General features: G+C 38.2%; 1 protein-coding gene across 1 annotated transcript in view; it reads right to left on the bottom strand.

The window, feature by feature from the left end:
- cpne7.S (copine VII S homeolog) overlaps positions 1 to 22,191 on the bottom strand; it is a 60,247-nt gene extending 38,056 nt beyond the window's left edge. Inside the window, exons 1-2 of the mRNA XM_018260509.2 lie at positions 22,000 to 22,191; positions 9,757 to 10,453 (exon numbers count right to left, since the gene is read on the bottom strand). Coding sequence (XP_018115998.1) covers positions 9,757 to 9,936 — 180 coding nt within the window. The 5' untranslated portion in view covers positions 9,937 to 10,453; positions 22,000 to 22,191. The remainder of the gene's footprint in view (positions 1 to 9,756; positions 10,454 to 21,999) is intronic.
- Positions 22,192 to 23,266: the final 1,075 nt, after the last annotated feature.

The following is a 23,266-nucleotide window of genomic DNA, read 5'->3' as shown; positions in this document are numbered from 1 at the left end:
ATTGGTTCAAGAATACAATTTTAAATGATAGAATATTTCACCATCCAGTAACCACCCAGTAACTCTAGCTCTCAACTAGACAGTAACCGCAACAATGGTGAAGATACAGAGATATGAAAGGGAAACGATTCCGTATTTGAGAGAAGACTAAGGGAATCTGATAAAGCTGAGTATGATTTAGCTCGGCTATGGCTGTTAGGCCAGGTGTGAGTTTTCATCTCAAGAGTCCAACATACAGGCATTACTCAGCTTTCTGTGTAATACAAGTTGTAAAATAATAATGATTTAACTGTGTGCATGCTTTGTGAACTCAAAACGGCAGTCGAGAAAAGCATTGTTTCTCCTTTCAGCTCCAGCTCTCCATTATACTATGTTTTGGCATTAAGGCATCATCATTTAGGGAAAACTGGGACTAATGCACTGCATCTAGAAAATATTAGGTACTACAGTAAATAGTTGCAGCATCAGAGCAAGTCAATTAAGGACTAGTCTACGAATATTATTTGGGATTATTATTATTATTATTATTTAATCTCAATATCTTCATACTTAGCATCAGTGGCACCTTTAAGTGATCCCAGTGCACCTTCTGTGCAATTGGTACCTGGAACAAGTTCAATCAGCAAGGAAAATCCTTACTTTAACAATATGGTAGTTTCAGTTCTTATAGGGATAGTTTGGTTCATAAGACTCTATCTGGCTTATTATTATATCCAAAAGAGTAACTATGGAATGGTAAGAACTGAGATGTAGTATATGCTTGGCAACAGAGGGGATAGGGCAACATTTCTTACTATTTCTAGAACAATAATGATGCACCTATATTCACGACATGAGCTTTTATTTCTGGAATAGTAGAAATAGTGTTTTTTTCAGAAAAACTAAAAACATTTTTTACATCCTTACATTACTGCACATGTTGGTGGATTATCATCATTGAAAAAAATGAATGTCTTTCTTAAAGCCTTACTTGTGGCATAAATGCCTTTAAAAGACTTATCACATTATCGCTTTTTGCTAAGAACTTTCTCTCTTCCTGTGCCATTATTGCTTACTATCCATGTAAAAACTGGCAATGGTCTTTGGGTTGAAAGAATTCAGAAATTGTCCCACTTATTTATTGAATCCTAGCTGAAACTGAAGAACGAAAAAAAAAACACCATCCCATATGACCATTTCTTTACCTCATTTATCAGTAACTTTACTGAAGAAAACCTGATAATTTGGTGAAAAAATCCAAGTCGTACAATATTTTCAGATCTGATGTCCAAGAACCACAAATTCTTCCTATTATTCACAGACCAGAAAAAATCAGACAAATAAATAACCTCTTTAATGTGGGTCAAACATTAACCAATATATACCTTAATGCATGATCCTTAGTGCATATGAGATTCATATATCAAATATATTAGACCAATCAAACACTTAAAATAAAATTGTGATGTTGCCAGAAAAGCCCGTTTTTTTTCGTTGGTGGATCATCACCATTGAAAAAAATGAATGTCTTTCTTAAAGCCTTACTTGTGGCATAAATGCCTTTAAAAGACTTATCATATTATCTCTGTTAGCTAAGAACTTTATTTTATTAAGCTAAGGGGTCTATTTACTAACATTCGAGTTTCTTTTTTTTCCACCAGTCTCTAAAAATTTGTGTTTTTTCTGTATTTCTTTCAAATTCTAAAAATTTTAGATTTATATAGTTTACAAACCATAAAAAACTCTAATACAAAAAAATCTCTAGGATTTAATGGGAGTTCTGCTGATCCTATTGGACCCTCTTTAATTCATTTTGACTTTTAGAGGTTTTATGATTTTTTTGTCGGAAAAGCTAAAATTTTTAGAGGTTTTTTAGGTTTCTGTAGTTTTTACATCATACAACATTTATTCATTTATACATTTTAGAATCAGATTTTTTAATCATTTCCATGGCATTCATGATATTAGAGAACTAGAATTTTATTGTTGTTTCAAAAACCTCTAAAACCACTAAAATTTGACCTTTGATAAATGGGCCTCCCCGAGTTTGATATACTAATGATGCAATATTAGGTCTAGTATAATGTTGATATTTGTATAGTATAATTTACACATTCTAAAAAATGTTTTTCCAATAATTGTAACACTTTAGCCCTCATGGTTTTAATGAAGATTTAGATGTATATGAGTTATATATAATATATGTGGTTACATCTCTATGGATGAGCTTTACATTCAGTTAGTTATACAATACATCAATGGCCCTATTTACTAATTTCAAATTTCTATTTTTGTCACCAATCCAATTTTTTCTCTAAAAATTTATTTTTTGTTTTTATTTTCTCTAAAATTCAAGATTTATTAAGTGTAAAAAAGACAAAAAAACTCTAATACAAAAATTTGCTATGTAGAAGCAGTTGAAGTCCTATAGAAGTCAATGGGAGCGGCACTAATCCTATTGGACCTTTTTTTAGTCATTCAGACTTTAATAGATTTTGTGATTTTTTTCATCAGTAAGTGTCTGAAGAACTCAATTTTTAGAGGTTTTTTTGTACTTATTTAACACATTGGGGCAAATTCACTAAGGCGCGAAGCGCCGAACGCTAGCGTTAATTCGCTAGCGTTTGGCATTTTCGCTACTGCGCAAATTCACTAACGAACGCTGGCGTCGTTTCGCTAGTGTTACTTCGCAACCTTACGCCAGGCGAATCTTCGCTAGCGACGAAACGACGCAAATTCACTAACTTGCGCAGTGTACTGAACGCTACCTTTTACGCTAGACTTCCTTCACCACCTCAGACCTGGCGAAGCGCAATAGAGTAGATAGGGATTGTTTTAAAAAAAGTCAATTTTTTTTCTAAGTCCCAAAAAAAACGCTGGCGTGTTTTCTACATGATGGGTGATAGGCTGAAAAAGATCGAAAAATTTTTGGGGCTCCCCTTCCTCCCCCCTACATTTCCTGACTCATGGCAACTTACCTAGACAGTGGGCACATGTGTAGGGCAAAATAAAAATTTTATTTGCTGATTTGAAGGTTTTCTAGGCATTTGTAGTGCAGATACGTGTTCCTCCATTGAAATTTGAATTTCGCGCCGTATGCAAATTAGCCTTCGCTAGCGCAACTTCGCTTTATATAGCGAATCAACTCTAGCGCAACTTCGCAACCTTACGCTACCCCTGTGCGCAACTTCGGATTTTAGTGAATTTGCGGAGCCCTGGCGAAGTGCGGCGAAGTGCGGCGAAGTTGCGCCTGGCGCAACTTCGCATCTTAGTGAATTTGCCCCATTGTGCAGTGGGGTTTTTTCTCTTTTGCGCTTTTTAATGTAAATTCTGATCTTTTACAAAATCTCATGGCATTCATGGTTTCTAAAACTACTACAATAGGAATGTTGATAAATGGGCCTCTATGAGGTGTATTTGCTGACAAATTTCTATTTTTTCCATGAATCTCAAATAATTCATATGTTTTCTATACTTCTTAAAATCTCTAAACATTTGAGACTAAATTTTATAACCCATGAAAACCTTTAATACAAAAATTTGCCAGGTAAAAGTTGTTGAGGTGCTATATAAGTCAACGGAAGCTGAGTTGATCTTATTGGACCATTTTTATTCAATTTAGACTTTTGGGCAGATTTACTAAGGTTCGAATGGTAAATTTCGAATTCATCATCATCATTTATTTATATAGCGCTGTCAAGAGAATTCAAATGTTCTAATTTTTTTGGGGGGTCAAAACTAACAATTTCGAACCAAAAACCACCAACTTTAATTTGAATTCAAATGTGAGATTTATCACATCTTGACCCTGGAAACAGCTCTAATTCAATACTTTGCCCCCTAAAACCTGCCGAGTTCATGTAGAAGTCAATGGCAGAGGTCCGTTGAACCATTTGAAGATATTATTTTCCTTCCTAACATTCAAGATTTTTTTCAGAGGAAACTCGATTCAAATTCGATTTGAATCCGATTTAGATTTTCAAGTAGTTCCTATTCGATCGAATGTTAGACGTTTGAGTTTATGCTTCAATAGCATCCCATTTATATATTTTTTTAATTGTTAAGCCCTTTTTATATCTGTTCTTTTAATACATTTCAAGACAATCCTGGTTTTAGAGAAAGTGAGTTTAGGCATGGTTTCAACCGCTAAAATGAGAATGTTGATAAATGGGCTTCTATGTGTTTATGTTGCATCAAGTTTAACCTTTTAACTCTATTTTAACCTGCCTAACTGCTAGTTGATCCAGAGTAATGCAAAAACCCCATATGAAGCCTCTCCAATTGTTCATTATACTCATGTAATTGCTATTAAAAGCACTGTTTGTTTTCTCTTTCCTATTTTCTTAATCAGATTTTGTCAGGCTAGCCAATGGATGCATCCTGGTAGTGGTGGATTAATGACATGTAGGGCCCCTAGGCTACATCCACACAGGCCCCCTTTTAGGCTACTGTTGGGTCTGGATGCATGCAGATTCAGACACATTTGTACCCAAGCTCTCTATGCCGGGTCGGGTTCGGCATCCTTGCCTGCCTTCTCCCAGCAGGTAAGACCGACTTGACCCTGCATCAAAAATAAAAATAAATGTTAAAAGAAAATAGAAAATATTAACTGGAAAAAAACTAGATGGGCCCCTGATCACACTGGGCCCCTAGGCTACAGCCTAGGGTAGCCTTAGTATAAATCCACCCCTGCATTCTGGGGCTCTTCAGTATGCATACATGCAGCTTCCTTTACATACTTTGCTGTACGCACACAAGTCGTCACAGCACGTTATGCTACTGGGGGAGTAGCAAATGACATCTAGGTATACTATTGGTCATTTTTGATGCTTTACATCAGGGCTGTCCAACTGGCGGCCCGCGGGCCTCATGTGCCCATCGACCCCCCCTCTTGTGTGGCCCCCACCTACCTGCTGTGTTTGTTTACCATGTGTAAAATTTAAATGGTATCACTACAGAGATTAACTGGCCCCTGCATTGTTTAAACCTCAACTCCAGACTAATCCCCTGTATTGTTCACACCTGTGATCCCCCTGCATTGTTCACACTTGTGACACCTCTATTGTTCACATCCTAAAGCCCTGTACTGTTCACACGTGAGACCCAGTCTGAAACTGCCCACATTGTTCACCTGTTCACACTATACAAAACGTTAATGGGGCACCAGCACTGTGTATGTAGTACATCTTAGAGTGGTCCTTATGGGTTTCCCTGTCTCCTGCTCTGTTTTGCCTTCCCTATGCTCCCTGTGTGTGCCCTGCTCTGCCTGTGTGTGCCATACTCTGTCTGTGTGTGATATACTCTGACTGTGTGTGCCCTTCTCTGCCTGTGTGGGCCCTTCTCTTCCTGTGTGCCCTTCTTTGCCTGTGTGTGCCCTTGTTGTCCTGTGTGTGCCATATTTGCCTGTGTGTACCTTACTCTGCCTGTGTGTGCCCCGCTCTGCCTGTGTGTGCTCCGTTCTGCCTGTGTGTGCCCTGCTCTGCCTGTGTGTGCCCCGCTCTGCCTGTGTGTGCCCCACTCTGCCAGTGTGCCCACTCTGCCTGTATGTGCCCTTCTCTGCCTGTGTGTGCCCTAACATTTCTGTCTACAGTCTTCAACAGAGAAGGTAATCCAAAGGAGTTAATATCAGACAACGGACCACAGTTTGTCTCATATGAGTTTGAATCCTTTCTGAGAGAGAGGAATATTGTGCATAGGACATCTTCAGTGTATTACCCACAAGCAAATGGAGAAATCTAGCGATTCAACAGAAGTCTGAAAGAAGCACTACAGATAGCAAATCTTACTGGGAAATCTTGGAAAGTATTTACAGCAGAGTTCCTAAATAACTACAGAGCAACACGCCATGCAACAACCCAATCATCTCCAGCTGAATTATTACATGGCAGACAGAGGTGCACTAAGTTACATGTTGCAGACATCAACAAGCCAAATGCAAGGCTTATACTGACAGAAAACGTGGTGCAAGAGAAGTACACTTTCAGCCTGGATCTTTAGTCAGAATTAAGAAACCTGGAATACTAAAACAAGGACAATCTAAATTTACCACACCACTTGAAGTGAGACGCCAGCGAGGACCATACACATATGAACTGTCTGATGGACATATATGGAATGCAAGTCGTCTTGCTCCTGTTAGATATGACTTTGGAGAAGCTCCATTTGATGAAGGACATTTTCCTACTCCTGATGTCAACTGTAATAGGCCTGAAGAAAGTGAACCTATAAGGCGTACTGAGAGAATCAGAAAACTATCTGCATTGACCAAGGACTATGTGATGTGAATAATGCATAATATTGTTTTAAAATGCATACTGTTTAATTGTTGTTGTTTATTATAGTTGTCCAAATGCTTTCCTACTATAGGGGGAATATGTGGTGTTTATTCAAATGGCCTGTAGATGTTACTGTGCCGGTCAAATCTGAAAAAGTAGTGTATTCAGATTTTTTTACGATCTTTTCGAGATTTTTCCAACACTAAGGAGCCGATTCACTAACTTCGAGTGAAGGATTCGAAGTAAAAAAACTTCGAATTTCGAAGTGTTTTTTGGGCTACTTAGACCATCGAATGGGCTACTTTGACTACGACTACGACTACGACTTTGAATCGAACTATTCGAACTAAAAATCGTTCGACCATTCGATAGTCCAAGTACTGTCTCTTTAAGAAAAAACTTCGACCCCCTAGTTAGCCATCTAAAAGCTACCGAACTCAATGTTAGCCTATGGGGAAGGTCCCCATAGGCTAACTTTTTTTGATCGAAGGATATTCCTTCGATCGTTGGATTAAAAAAGGATTTTATCGTTCCATCGAAGGAATAATTCGATCGCACTATTTGCGCTAAAATCCTTCGACTTCGATATTCGAAGTCGAAGGATTTTAATTCCCAGTCGAATATCGAGGGTTAAATAACCCTCGATATTCGACCCTTTGTGAATCGGCTCCTAAATCTTCGGGAAAATTTAATGATAAATAGGGGGGAAATTCAGTGCGGATTTGGTTGGAATGGCTTTCCAAAAATAGTGAGATAAATTCAGATTTTATTAACTTGTACCCTGGGTTAGTACAAATTGAAAACATGTAAATAAAAAAGAGAGCAAGTAATAAATCCTGTCTGATACAGTTTGGCAGGCACATATAGTGCTAAAACAAGTATAGAGGTTTAATTATCAAAGGCAACATTGTTAAGACATGACCTATAATTAGCATCCCTTCCTAAAATCAAACCAAATTCTTTACTGAATAATATTAAGTCAAATGTAATTTTTATAATAATTATTATAATAATTAATATAATATTATTTTCCAGAAAAGGTGGCAACCCTAGTACTGGTAGCGATATACATGTTGGAACATAGAAACATCCCCAGTGCAACAATGCATCCCAATCATTTGGGAAGTAAAATAATACTATTCAACATAGAGGTTAAAAAGGATCATGGTAGTAATGAATGAATACAAAATAAATATATTTGCATAATACTGCAAATCAACCCCTGTCTTAACTAGAAACAGATACAAAACATAACTATTCATAATCCCCCTATAATTATAATAATATGATTTATAATGATAATGTTACCATTAATATTACTACTTTATTACACTCATGCTGAGATAAATGTATTCTGTTAAAGAAGAGGGATTATCGTGTTTTCAGCAGTTTTTTGCAAGTACTTATTTACTCTTTTATCCACATCTAACTGTGTTTTGTTGAACTGCATTATGTAATTGCACTTATATTATTTACTTCCATATTTCTACCTTGATCACATAATGATATGTTGTTAGAAATATATTTGGTAGTATTTACATTTTATTTTATTTAAATAAAGTATCTCCCTGCTGATTTTCAAAATTTTTTATTGAAAGGCAGAATATTAATTAGGGTACATCACCGAAATTTCTTATCCACCAAGGTCAGAAGAAAAAAAAAAAACCTTTCAAAATATCTCCTTTTTTTTTACTGTTCCCTCTTCTGCCTGCCTACCCCTTGATTGATTTAGGCTCTTCTCGGCAGCCGGCTGAAGGAGCAGAAAGGGTGATGAGCAAGCAAGTGGAGGAAATCAAGGAGGATGACATAAGGGGACAGGGTCGAGTGGGTTTACAAGCCAGGGGGTGGAATAGGTACCAGGGTTCAGATCAGGGGAATGGGTTGGCTTTGGGCATTGTTGCTACTTGGACCAGCACTGCCACAATTAGTTATGTGCACTAGCCTCAATATATGTGTGCATGAGCACACAGCTTAGAGTGAACACTCGTTGCATGACCATTTCAAAGAAAATTGCTTCCAATTTGTGTGTACGGGTTTAGGCTTCTGATTAACTGGCAGTTGGTAGTATGGTGGGAATAAAGAAGAACTCCAGCTTCCATTCACAGTCCAAAGGCTTTTTGCTAGGTTCACTGACTATTGATAAAATTGACTGAAAGGATATGCATTTATGTATTAATTTCCTAGGAGGAAGTTTTGTCCATCTATCCTAGGACTTATCCACTTGGCCAGGTCAATATAAAAGTACCTACTTGTCTTACACAGGAGATTTTGTTGGAATGGCAGCCCGTTCTACAGGAAATATTAGGTATGGGTGCCTTGTTATTTGATAAACCGTCTTCAAGCAAATCTGAGCGTCTTGACAAAGCCAGTATAGCGAAACGCGCGGCGGTGTTTGAATCTAATTGATCTTAGCTTTTTTAAAACTTTTTTTAAAAAATTCATTTTAAATGGGAATTGAAGGGGTGGTGAGGAAAGTGATGCCAAGTCTGAGTTCTCATTCATCATCATATTGTCAAGTCCAAGTTTTCTAACCTAGTGAGATTCACCAAATAGAATAACTATAGTGCATCAGCCAAGGATTGTTCAGAAGGAACAATAGGTTTAATCAAGCACTCGGTTCACTTCATCTCTTTTCTCTGAATACTGAATTTACAGGAGGCCTGTGTTTTTTTAGGCCATTATAGCTCTTGACAGGCTTAGATTAACTATCGAGACCACAGTCCCGGTTGCTCTGCCTTCATTGCCTTTGTGGTGTCCCAGGGATTAGAATCAATTTATGTAGTAGATTTGGGACAACTCCACCTCTCTCTCTCCATTTTCCTATTTCATTTTATGAACCTGAGTATTGTTTTTTAATATTTATCCTAGTTAATGCCGTTACTCTAATTAATTTATAATCAATTACCCAAGTTATAATGAATTATTGATTTAGCACTGAAAAGCACTTTATTAATTAATTGTTGCCCAATCTGGATGTAGATACTACAATCACTCATAAAATAATATTGCCACAATTTATAATCGATTTTATTGTGGGCAGATTTATCTATTGGTTCTTATAAAAACTTTTTAATTTTAATTTACTTTACTTTATCTACAATTAATTTCAATCGTGTAATTCTTCTTATTATTATTATAACTATATAATTAATTTGTAGCACTGCACTTTAGTATTTAACCATTCATGTGATTGGTCTAACGACAATCAGAGGGTTTGCACTGGAAAATATTAAGTCTTTAAAATAACAGGTATTGAAACAATTCATATAAGTAACTGCCAAGTATGATTGTTAGCGGGTACTTTTCCTTTTTCTCTGTTTTTTTTAATTATCAAGTACCGACTTAGGTCAGACCTCTGCTTCAATCTAGGATAAAAACGTGTGACACTAGTAAAGGGTTGGTCAGTATGTTTTATAATAAGCAGTATAATTAAATTGTTACATTTGAACAATATTTTCCAAATTCATCAGCTAGATCAACAGCATATATGCCTTTGACTTACCTCCATCCACTGACCCTGGGACTGCATTAGAAGTACCACACATGGGTCAGATTTATTGAGTGTGTCCCTATCCAGCAGGTTCTTGCAGTATACACGAAGCTCAACTTTGGACACACATGTGGCTGTGACAACCCCAAGTGAGGAAGGTGATGCCAAGTCTGAGTTCTCATTCATCATCATCTTGTCAAGTCCAAATTTTCTAACCTAGTGAGATTCACCAAATGGAATAACTATAGTGCATCAGCCAAGGATTGTTCAGAAGGAAAGGGATTCCATCTAACAATAGGTTACAGGAGTGATGCGATTTCCAAAATCAGGTAGAATGTGAGCATCACCTCAGTGCACAATAGGAGGTAAATGGGATTCTTTGTCTTCATAAGAATATAACATCCTCCATTGTCCCTCTTGTTGTCAGCCTGAAGATTCAAAGATATTAGATTAATCTAAAGAAGACCAAAACAGTAAATCACTCTGTATTTGCAGTCTAAAGAAGACATCAGAAAATGCTCCTGCAAGATTAGGAATTTCCCTTGTACATGAGCGTACGTATAAGGACAATTTGGAGATTCTTTCTGTGATGGGCAGAAGGAAACCAAGATGCACTGTGTTGATATTTTCTTATAATGAATCCAAGAGGCATAAAGCAGGCATTACATTCTTCCAGGGAGATAAGAATTGGACTAACCACGTGATGGACCTGTGAATGAATAAAAAGAAAAAAATTATTTAGAATACAAGGTTCATTCCCCAATAACCACACTACAATACAGAGAAAACCTCCAATGATATTTGTTAGCAGCATTTCTATTAGAGAAAAGTAGTCATCGAAGTCAAGATTTACAGGGGAGCTTTTGGGAAAACAAATAACTGAAGGTAGTTAATTCTGTTCACCATATCCCATAAGAACCATATCAAGCCTCCCTAAGTGACTTATTCTGAAAGCATTAAACACAAGATTCAAGTCTTAATTAGATAATTTTTTTTTTTTTAAAAATGGTGTATCTTATTCAAACACCTTCACGCTCCTTACGCTCCATTTCCATTGGTTCCCTGTTCCAGGAGCACTTGTTTCTAGCAGGTATTTCACAGTAACCAAACCGTGTAGGCATTAGAACTCTTACAACAAAGAGTACAGATGTATCTTGAGAAATATATAAAGTAGCAGATGAGGATAGTTAAAGTGCAAAGCCAAACACTCATACATAATACTAATTATGCATTTTGTAAAACAAACCCAGAAAGCAAAAGTGTTTGCTACTGAAAATAGATTTGATCTGTAATGATGTTACCACTGTCCCTGCGATTGCACGAAAGAAAATCATTAGCAAATGAGATTTTTTGTTTGTTTTCAGTTATGAGAATGATATTACAAACTTGAGGGGTATCAAATATCTAAAGACTTCAAAAAGTTGTTGTTTCTGATTATTTGTATTCTGTGATTCTATACCCAGTTTTAATACATCTCAGAACCTTGCTTTCCCTTTCTGAAGCTAATTGGCTAAGTTTATTATCCACAAGTACCCCTGGGTCCTCCAAAAAGGATTTGCCTGTTAAAGGGACTTGTCACCCAGACATAAAATGTGGTATAATAAAAGTCCTTTCCAAACTAATTATGAAACCCAAATTCTTTTATTATTAAAATATCCACACCTATTTAAATTTCTCAGTCATATATTGCCTGCCCCTCCTCTATTCCTTAGGCACACAGGCAGGACAGGAAATTACTTTTAATTCTGCACATCCTAGATGTTACTGTATACCACACATTCCCCCTTAGTGAAATCCTACCTGGCCCTCCCTCCACCCGCACCTGCAAGCATCCGACTTCTGGGTTCCTTTTATAGACCTGCGCCGACCCACCCCGCCGATGACGTTGTAAAAGGGTCGGGGTGAGCAGGTGCGTGGCTATAAAACCGGAAGTCGGAAGTTGGAAGCCAGCAGTGCAAGGTGGCAGGCAGGGAGAGCAGTAAGAGGAGCTCGACCCGGACCTGCCCGCCACCCGCAAATGGGGGTGCGAGGTCGGCCCGAACCTGACCGACCCGCAGGTAAACCAGGAGGTCCCGCGGGTATCAGGCCCCATACCCTGTTGTGTAAAACAAGATTGTGGGATGGTGATGCAAAGCTTGCCTTAATAACATAGTGTTCAAAATGGTACCTGCCTACTTACTATGATTATGAATTCCAAGATGGAGAAAAAAGATTTATATAGGGGCAGATTTACTTAGGGTCGAATATCAAGGGTTAATTAACCCTCGATACTCGACTGTCCAAGTTAAATCCTTCGACTTCGAATATCGAAGTTGAAGGATTTACCGCAATTCGTTCCATCGAATGATCAAAGGAAAATTTGTTTTGAAGGATTTTAATCCATCGATCGAACGATTTTCCTTCGATCAGAAAATTGTTAGGAAGCCTATGGGGACCTTCCCCATAGGCTAACATTGCACCTCGGTAGGTTTTACTTGGCAAAGTAGGGGGTCGAAGAGACAGTACTTCGTCTATCGAATGGTCGAATAGTCCAACGATTTTTAGTTTGAATCATTTGATTCGGAGTCGAAGTCGTAGTCGAAGGTCGAAGTAGCCCAAAAAATGTTCGAAATTCAAAGTATTTTTTCTTCTATTCCTTCACTCGAGCTAAGTAAATGTGCCCCTTAGTGTACGTAATTATTGTGCTTGACTAACATGATAGAAAAGGATTTGTAATTATTTCTCTGGGTGACGCGTCCCCTTTAAGGATATAAGTAGCCTGCATAGTTGTCATTCCAAGTGCACAACCTTATAATTATCAACAGTGCCTTTCAGTTACCATTCAATCTGTAGAGATCCCCCTCAAAGGTTGTCACATTCTGGATGGATTCAATTATTTTATATAGGTTTCTGTCACCAGTAAACACAGATCCACTGCTATCTATGGGGCAAATTCACTAAGGCGCGAAGCGCCGAACGCTAGCGTTAATTCACTAGCGTTTGGCATTTTCGCTACTGCGCAAAATCACTAACGAACGCTGGTGTAGTTTCGCTAGTGTTACTTCGCAACCTTACGCCAGGCGAATTTTCGCTAGCGACAAAACTACGCAAATTCACTAACTTGCGCAGTGTACTGAACGCTACCTTTTACGCTAGACTTCCTTCGCCACCTCAGACCTGGTGAAGCGCAATAGAGTAGATAGGGATTGTTCAATTTTTTTTCTAAGTCCCAAAAAAACGCTGGCGTGTTTTCTACATGATGGCTGATAGGCTGAAAAAGATCGAAACATTTTTGGGGCTCCCCTTCCTCCCCCCTACATTTCCTGACTCATGGCAACTTACCTAGACAATGGGCACATGTGTAGGGCAAAATAAAAATTTTATTTGCTGATTTGAAGGTTTTCTAGGCATTTGTAGTGCAGATACGTGTTCGTCCATTGAAATTTGAATTTCGCGCCGTATGCAAATTAGCCTTCGCTAGCGTAACTTCGCTTTATATAGCGATTCAACGCTAGCGCAACTTCGCAACCTTACGCTACCCCTGTGCGCAACTTCGGATTTTAGTGAATTTGCGGAGCCCTGGCGAAACTACGCCTGGCGAAGTGCGGCGAAGTGCGGCAAAGTTGCGCCTGGCGCAACTTCGCATCTTAGTGAATTTGCCCCTATGTCTCTCAAGTCTGTACAAAAAAAAGTAAATGTGAACTCAATATAGAAAGTTGGCACAACATGTTTCTAATTCAATTAGAGACTGTATTACTCATTGTACACAATCTTTTCGTCAGTTGTCTATTTATGTACGAACAGCACCTTAGTTTAGAAAACACATTTTTATTTGATGATTTTAGCAACGTAAATCTCATGGTGAAATCTCAGCATTCTACTTACAAAAATGCAGTTCAGTTATGTTTGATACTATCAGCCCTGTATAAAGTCATGCTAACAAACTGTCAGGGTGAGATGGTAATACCATTTTTAAAATATTTGCCTGAACATTTATTATGTTTTGTAATCTTGTGTTTACACGTTTTATTCTCAGTACTCAGTATTCAAATAGTGGCAATATTTTTTATATGGCACAAATTTCTTATTTCTATTATATTTAAACCCATTACACAGAAAGGTTAAAAACACAGCAATGTCATTGCCAGAATTTCAAACAATTCTTCATTAGCTTTTTCTCTGAAATAATAAGATAGTAACTTCTACTTGATGTTCCCTAGGATAGCAAAAAAAAAGAATTCAGCATATTATTATATCTGTACACAATGCAGTTCAGGATTAATTAACCTTTATTTGAAAGGCTACATTTACTACAATACTGTATGAGAAGAAACTTTTCTAATTCAGAAGGTAGAAAAGAAAAGAGCTCTCGCCAAAGCAATACAAGCAAACCACTAAACGTCTAATATCAATTGAGCTACAAAAGTCTAATGTTTAAATGCTTTCCAAACTGTAACACACATTTAAAGGGGCAGATTTACTAAGCTTGAGTGAATAATTCGAATAAAAAAATATTCGAATTTCGAAGTAATTTTTTGGGTACTTCGACCATCGAATTGGTCAAATTCGATCGAATCGAATGATTCGAACGATTCAAAGTAAAAATCGTTCGACTATTGGACCATTCGATAATCAAAGTACTGTCTCTTTGAAAAAAACTTTGACTTCATACTTGCCACATTAAACCTACCGAAGTCCAATGTTAGCCTATGGGGACCTTCCCCAGCACTTTTCTAAGCTTTTTTTGATCGAATAAAAATCCTTCAATCGATCGCTTAAAAACGTTCGATCGTTCGATCAAAGCTTTTGCGCTAAAATCCTGAGAATTCGAAATTCGAATTCGAAGGATTTTACTTTGAGGGTCAAATTCGATGGTTTTTTAACCCTCGAAATTCGACCCTTGATAAATCTGCCCCCATCTGTCCTTTATAGGAAAGGGGCATAGCAATGGAGGAGAGGAGCATAGCAATGGACCCTATGGTACTCTATAGGTAGTACTCCATAGCCTGCATTGCCCCGGAGACTCAATCACTTTAGACTAAGTGCTTTTTTTAGCTTTTTGGCCTGTGTATGAGACCAAATCAAAGCTAGTCAGACTGCAATTTGTATGGGACTTGGTAAGATCTCTATTAAATGGGTGGTTCAGCTTTAAGGTAACTTTTACTATATTATAGAATGGCCAATTCTAAGCAACTTTTCAAAGTTTTTTTTTTTATAGTTTCATAGTTATTTGCCTTTTTCTTCTGACTCTTTGCAGCTTTCAAATGGGGGTCACTGATCCCTTCTAAAAAGCAAATGCTCTGTAAGGCTACGTTTTATGGGACAGATTTATTAAGTTCGAGTGAATTTTCGAAGTACAAAAAGTTCGAATTTCGAAGTAATTTTTTGGATACTTCGGCCATCGAATAGGATACTACGACTTAGACTTCGATTCGAAGTAAAAATCGTTCGAATATTCGACCATTCGATAATCGAAGTACTGTCTCTTTAAAAAAACTTTGACTTCAATACTTCGCCAAATAAAACCTGCCGAATTGCTATGTTAGCCTATGGGGACCTTCTACAAACTTTTTCTAAGTCTTTACACATCGAATAAAAATCCTTCGATCGTACTCTAAAATCGTTAGATTCCAACGACTTAATCGTTCGATCGAACGATTTTTATTTGATCGTAGGATTGCCAAATTTGTTATTCAAAGTTTTTCTATTCGGTGGTCGAATTTCGAAGTTTTTTGTACTTGGAAATTTGGCCCTTGATAAATCTGCCCCTAATTGTTATTACTACTTTTTATTACTCATCTTTCAATCCAGGCCTCTCCAATACATATTACAGTCTCTTATTAAAATCAGTGCATGGTTGCTAGGGTAATGAGGTCCCTAGCTACCAGAGTTTAAAATGCAAATTGAAAAGCCAAATAACTAAAAACCTTAAATAATAAAAAATGAAAACCAATTGCAAAATTGTTTCAGAATATCAATCTCAACATCATGAGAAAGTTATCTGAAAGGTGAATCACCCCTTTAAACAGGTTTGCAGGGGGCGCTGACCTAGCCAGACCCCAAAAACTGCATAGGTCTCGGTATATGGCCAAAATATCAGTCTATTTAGCACACTCCCTCAACAAATGAACCAATCTTTTTGCCACTTTAAGTGGCACAGTATAAAGAAGAGTATGAGTATGTTAGGTAAAATGGAACAGTCAATATCACTTGCATCACAAGGATCTGAATCACTTTTGAACATGGATAAGCTATTTACGCATGCAATGGACCCTGAATGCGCCCACACAGTCACTGTGACCATGAAATATGTCAGAAAGTTACTGTGCAAAAATAAAACAGCCGATTTGTCACCACATTCGTTGTATTCCTAGATTCAAATAGAGATATTGATCTGTAGTCTTTTATTTGCATCAGTGCTAGACAAACTGGGGGCCATTTACCAACACTGGGCAAATTTGCCCATGGGCAGCAACCCATGGTAACCAATCAAATTGCTGCATTCATTGTTCTGCTTGCAGCTGGTTTCAAAAAGCTAATCACTGATTGGTTGCTATAGGTAACTGCCCATGGGCAAATTTGCCCAGTGTTCATAATTGAGCCCCAGTGTATATTACTGTTTATCTGGATGAATCACTTTTTCAGAATATGTCTAGTTTTTTACATTTTAAAAGGAAATGTTATGTGGCTTGATGTCATTTAATAAGCTGACTATTCAGTGCCATAAATCAAAGAATCTAAATCATGACTTATAACTTGCATCCCCCCGTTTTTGACCATATACAATGGGGGATTTTCCTTAATTGTTATTTGTGTGCTGCACATATCTTGAGTATATTATAGACTTTCTAACTGATGCTATGATTTTGCAAAGTTCAAGCAATTCACTGCATAACATTTTATGTGTTACTGAATGTCACACATAGACAGATAAGCATCCATTATCTCTGGTGCTACAGAACATAATGATATCAGATATGCGGTGTGTACAGTGTTCGAGAAAGTAACAAATGCAGAGTGTCGGATTATGTTCCCAGTACTCTACCAGAGACAATAAAACAGAACTGGTACAAAATGTAATGGAAAAAATGAAATGGAGAGCCATTTATTTCCATGGGAGGAAGTCTGACCACTGGCATCTCTGGGGAAACATTTAAACCAAGATTATTCTCATAGAGGTGACTACAGAAACAAAAGTACCTAAAACTGAAATAATGATAACAAAGCAAAGGACAGCTTGTAATTCCCTAACCTAAGAATGATGTTACTATGACCAAGCAAGTGATGTATTAGTCTTGTATGTGAGACTATAAGTTTAAATGAATTCATTTATATGTGAGCTTTTCAATAATGATCAGACTTAAAGGGAAGCTAAAACCACAAAACCACCTAGTTTCTTGTACATAAAACCTTTTCATTAAGAATATTGTTTTCTAATATGATGTGCATATTGTAAAATCCCATATTAAAACACTGCCTGTTTAGTACCAAAGTCCATCCCCCTGGCTTGTATAAAGGGCACTCTGCTCATATTCAAAACAAGGGCACTCACACATATTCATATACTGTATAGTTATATACTGGGGCAGACAGAAGAGGCACGTATCTAGAGACAATGGTGGTGGTGGGGTCACTAGGTACGTGCCTCTTCTGTCACATTCCCCTTGTACGGTATCTTGTTCCTCTATCGTTTAACTCGCCCCTTAGGCAACGAGTGCCAATCTATTGAGATAATGTGATATACTGATACTGATTACTATATAAATAATCTGTTGGTTAAGTTTTCTAAAGGTATGGTTCTTCCTTAATGTATCTATTTAAAGAGTCTATTTTTTCAAGCCATGTGAAAAAAAAGTAAGTCCAAGAGTGGGGTGCTTCTACCTGTTGGTGTCATGTGCCGCTAGGTGTATGGCCCAAAACTGCCATGGGTCAAAAACAATATCTTAACAAAACAAAAACACCAATGGCAATACTCATGCAGTTGAAGGATGTTTTATTTGATTATGAGAAATTGGCAATATTTCAGGCCTACTGTATACAGGGCCCTTAGCCTGTCCTTCTTTAGATGTTGGTCCTTCTAATAACTTTTAGATGCATGTAGTGCATTTAATGCATTACTAAAGTGTATTTTCTATTTATATCTATAAGATGGAACTTATATGGAGCTTATACATATAAATGACAAATTTAATAAAAAACGCTACAAGCTTTGATGAGAAAGGCATGATGTAGAGGTAAGTGGAAATGAGCTGAACAAGGCAGAATGTGGGATGAAACACAGCGTAAAGGCTGGAATAAGGCATAAGGTAGGGTGGAACAAGGAATGATATCACATAGTACAAGACATGAGTTGGAGCAGAACATGGAAGATGTACAGTGAAAAAATCTCTGAGTTGGGACAAGGCTAGGGGCTGAAACAAGACATAATATGAACTGGGAGAAAGGAAGAGAGCAGAACTAGTTGTAAAGTGGAGTGGGACAAGGCACAGAGGCTGTTACAAGGCAGGAGGGTAACAAGGGCAAGGTGGTTGGCTGGAACAATGTAGGATGTAAGAAGTCATTGTTGACCCTTTATAACAGATTTGTTATATGTTAGTTATATTATAGAGAATACTACAGTTCCCAGAATGCATATGACACATATTACAATATGATTTCTGGGGTGTGATGCAAGTAATTACTTATTGGTTCTGGGTTGCTTCCTGGTCTATAATTTTCCAGTGTGGGTGTGTGAGATTTCTCTGAAGCTGCATATTCCTGTATTAAACTGAATAACAGATTATGGATATGGATTTCCTCTAAATAAAGCAGCAAAGGACTGTGGAACTATACCACTCTGTGCAGACTCATATAGCAAGGAACTCTGGTAGGTCATCAAACCCTGAATATTAAAGCATTGTACTGAATAATTGCAACAGTCATTGTAAAAAGTAGCAGGAAATATACTGATAAATGAGGTCAATGTTCAATTTGTACATACGTCACAAAGAAAGTGGCAAAATGCACCAGAGGTCATTGATAAGAGGATAAATGAAAATAAAAATATGAAGTTTTGATTCTGAAGAAAACTGAATCAGAAAATGGAGCAGCAGGGAAAGGCCTGTAGATTTGGAAGCAAAGATACATGAATAGCCCCTTTGGGATGGATTTTAGTATTTTGATGTGGTTTTTGGAGATATATATTTTTCACACAGACATATATAATGGGAATGTCGCCTTTGGTGCTGCATTTGACCTCACTATGGACATTTTTTTATTGTAAATAACCACATAGGGAATTTTTTAAGGCTTAATTGTGCTCTGTTCTTACAGTCTGTGGGTACAGTTGTAGAGTAGGCTCTCTTTCTACCAAAGAACACATTTCTGTATGTGTCATGTCTGCAGCTAGCGGACTTGCACATATTTCCAAGAGAAGCTTGTAGCTTTTTCTTTCTGGAGGCATTTATGAAATTGTCATAAAACCAAAGTAGGCACACACACTTTGAATTGTGTATGGGGGCATCCTGTTGTGATGACTGTACCTCTGGAATTTTTTAGCTTTTTTGTGCCAGGTATAGATTATAATTGTGACGGATCAAACAAGGAACAACAGAAGGCACCCTGCTGTCATGCTGTGTGGGCCCTTAGCCAGAGCCCAAAACGCTGCTGGGGAACATATAAATGGCAAATATAGCACAGTCACACAGGGGCATACATTTACACAATATCTAGTATTAACATTTATCATAAAATGACTATTCATTATATGAGTGTGGCACATGTATCAACAGAACATTTTTGATATTTGTGTTGCCATATTGTCTAAAAACTATACACGATCTGTACACAAACCAAAGCAATGAAGAAATATGTGCAGGTGAGGAATCCTTTATCTGGAAGCTCAGTATCCAGAAAGCTCTGAATTAGGGTAATGTTGTCTCCCATTGTCAGAGTCAATTTTAAACAAATTATTATAATTGTCTCTGTAATATTGAAACAGTACCTTGCACTTAAAGGGATCCTGTCATCGGAAAACATGTTTTTTTTCAAAACGCAGTTAATAGTGCTGCTCCAGCAGAATTCTGCACTGAAATCCATTTCTCAAAAGAGCAAACAGATTTTTTTTATATTCAATTTTGAAATCTGACATGGGGCTAGACATTTTGTCGATTTCCCAGCTGCCCCTGGTCATGTGACTTGTGCCTGCACTTTAGGAGAGAAATGCTTTCTGGCAGGCTGCTGTTTTTCCCTTCTCAATGTAACTGAATGTGTCTAAGTGGGACATGGGTTTTTACTATTGAGTGTTGTTCTTAGATCTACCAGGCAGCTGTTATCTTGTGTTAGGGAGGTGTTATCTGGTTACCTTCCCATAGTTCTTTTGTTTGGCTGCTGGGGGGAAAAAGGGAGGGGGGTGATATCACTCTAAGGGCTAGTCCACACGGGGAGATAGCGACGCGTTTGCGGTCGCGGCGACAAAGCGCCGCGACCGGCGCAGGCGACAGTTTTGTATGGGCGCCTATGTAAAAACGCCTGTGCTAACCACACGAGGCGATGCGCTTTTCAACAGTCGCCTGAAAAAGCCTGGCAAACGCGTCGCTATCTCCCCGTGTGGACTAGCCCTAAAGGTGGCCATACACGGGCCGATAAAAGCTGCTGACAGACCCCACGATCGGATCAGCTGGCTGATCCCACGACCGGATCAGCCCGATATTGCCCACCTCAAGGTGGGCATATCGGAGGGAGATCCGCTCGTTTGGCGACATCGCCAAACGAGCGGATCTCTCCATGTATGGGGACCTTAACTTGCAGTACAGCATTAAAGAGTGATTGAAGTTTATCGGGGCACAAGTCACATGACTTGGGGCAGCTGGGAAATTGACAATATGTCCAGCCCCATGTCAGATTTCAAAATTGAATATAAAAAAATCTGTTTGCTCTTTTGAGAAACGGATTTCAGTGCAGAATTCTGCTGGAGCAGCACTATTAACTAATTCATTTTGAAAAAATATTTTTTTTTGCCATGACAGTATACCTTTAATGATATCCATTTCGGAGGCAAAACAATCCTATTGGGTTTATATGTTTAAATAATTTTTAGCAGACATGGTATGGTGATCCAAATTATAGAAAACCTCCAGATCTCAAGCAATCTGCATAACCGATCCTATACCTATATTATAGCATGGCATTTACTTTTGAAATGCTTTTGAATCACACGTGGCATACAATAGATCTTTTCCTCAGCTCCTGGTTTTGTACATTGTTCCCTAAATTCAGTGAACAGTACAGGAATGGAAATTTCAGCCATTAAAACGAATTCTAATGGCAGCTTTTAGTATCAGTGCCCTTGTGCCAACTGGCATGTCATGTTTCATATCACCAATCTGAAATGTTTTTCCTCTCCCAACTGCGTTTAAGTGTGAGTGTGAATAGAAGAATAGTAGAGTGTGGTTATCTAAATGCCACTGTGTTACTGTCATGCTATAAAATTCTACAAGGAGACCCCCACCCAGAGAATGTTCATTCATTTGATGCTCTGCGTGCAGATAAAATGTCTACACAAACCTGGCACATTACTCCCCCAGCCAAGTTTATGAAATAGCTTCTATTATCAACACTTTCAATCCCCCTCTGAGATCAGCTGCACAGTAGTTTGTGCACAATCACCCCCCCAACATACACAATATTTTTATTTAAATTGGGAGCATGGGAAATCAATCCCTCTCAGTTACATACAGTAATTCATAGTCTATCAATTTCATATTCTATACCAACGAATATACTGTATGCTCTTCACATCTCCTGCCCAAATTTTATATTAAAGTTCACATTTTTTTCAAACACCATTATAGGCAGCATTTTTCTCCAGTACTTTCCAAGACTGTATAAAAACCCCAGCATGAACCAACTGCTTTTAATCTTGGCACTTTGATACCATATAATCTGAGCACCTGGTAGTCTTACAAATAGTCTCTGCACTCTGTAGTTAATTGGAGCACTTTATAATTCTCTATACAATCTCAACACTTTGTAACACTTCATATGCTGCCTGTACACTGTACTCCTGAGAACACACATCCAGGACTGTTAGTGTCTGTCACTGGATTTGTGGTGACTTCTCTATATGGCATAATATTTAGCATGGCACCAACAACAATTTCCTGACAAGAGACTGATGTGGCTTCTAAGTCTGATCTAACAAAAATAAAAGAATATTGCCCTCTAGGCTCTCTTTTTGCAATAATTATCACAAGCACTGAATGGGATGATCATGCTGTCAGCCCCCTTTCTTCTTACCTTGTGTCCCCAGTGGAGCTCCTGTGCAGTTCCTTAGTGGTCCTGACAGCCGGAGAGCTGAGTTCAGTAGAGTAGCCTTCCTTGTATCTGATTTGGTATCCTGAGCATCTCGCACAGCCTGCAATTCATTCTGCACACCCTAAGAGGGAGCCTTCAAATGCAATAACTCATTCAGTGCCAGTCTGCATCTCTCAGCATCTTAAACCTCCCCGATGACAGTGTGATCCACAGCACTTCCAGGGATTCCTTTTTTTTTTTTACTGCAAATCGTTCCTTTTCCCTTCAGTGCATCTGCTAAACCTTTGTAAGACTCGAGCTCTCTGATATAATGCAATCCTACAATTAACTTTATTTAAAGGGAACTAACATACTCATCAGAGTTGTACAGAGTGGGAAGAGAATTACAAAAATAGAAGTAAAATGAGAACAAAGCAGAGAGATTTTTTTTCCATTAAAAAACTCTTAAGAGCTAGCAGTAACGAACCCCAATTCCCAGGTATGAGTCTAAAATCCTTTGAAAATCTAATGCTGGTAAAAAAACAGGACAGGATTCTCTAGGAACCTTATCCTGGCTTATCTTCATAAATAGTTTTGCAGTGAACAGCAGATGAAATAACAGAGATTATCATATTGTTAATTTCATATTGATTTCTTGGGTTAACTAGTTCAGCACCAAAGTGTACTTTATTTGCCCTAAACTGCCCTTATTGAAAGTATTAAAGCTTCATAGGATTATTTTTCCCCAAATCTTTGAGCTAAACTAATGCTGCAGAGCATACATGTGTTGCAATTCCCAGAATCATATGGTGTCTGGTTCAATCTCTTTTAATTTCTTAGAGGATTACATTGATTTTTAGGGTAAGGCCACACTAAGCGATAGCGCGGCGATTTGACTCGCCGCGACTATTCGCCGCGACTTTTAATCCTCAATCGCTGGCGAAACTTTGGCGCTGGCGTCTATGGGAAATCGCGCAAAATCGCCATCGTAAAAATACACGCGGCGATCTTTTTCTATTGTCGCTCGAAATCGCCTAGCGAGGCGATTTCGAGCGACAATAGAAAAAAGATCGCCGCGTGTGTTTTTACGCAGCGATTCCCCATAGACGCCAGCGCCAAAGTTTCGCCAGCGATTGAGGATTAAAAGTCGCGGCGAATAGTCGCGGCGAGTCAAATCGCCGCGCTATCGCTTAGTGTGGCCTTACCCTAAATGTCCTGTGTTGTTTGCAGAGCCTCATAAAAGCAAATTAACCATTCTCTGCCAGGCGTC

Source organism: Xenopus laevis, chromosome 4S (assembly GCF_017654675.1).
Source record: "Xenopus laevis strain J_2021 chromosome 4S, Xenopus_laevis_v10.1, whole genome shotgun sequence".
In the NCBI taxonomy this organism is placed as follows: Eukaryota; Metazoa; Chordata; class Amphibia; order Anura; family Pipidae; genus Xenopus; species Xenopus laevis.
Note: the sequence above shows the minus strand (reverse complement) of the source record. Positions and strands in the feature narration are given on the sequence as shown.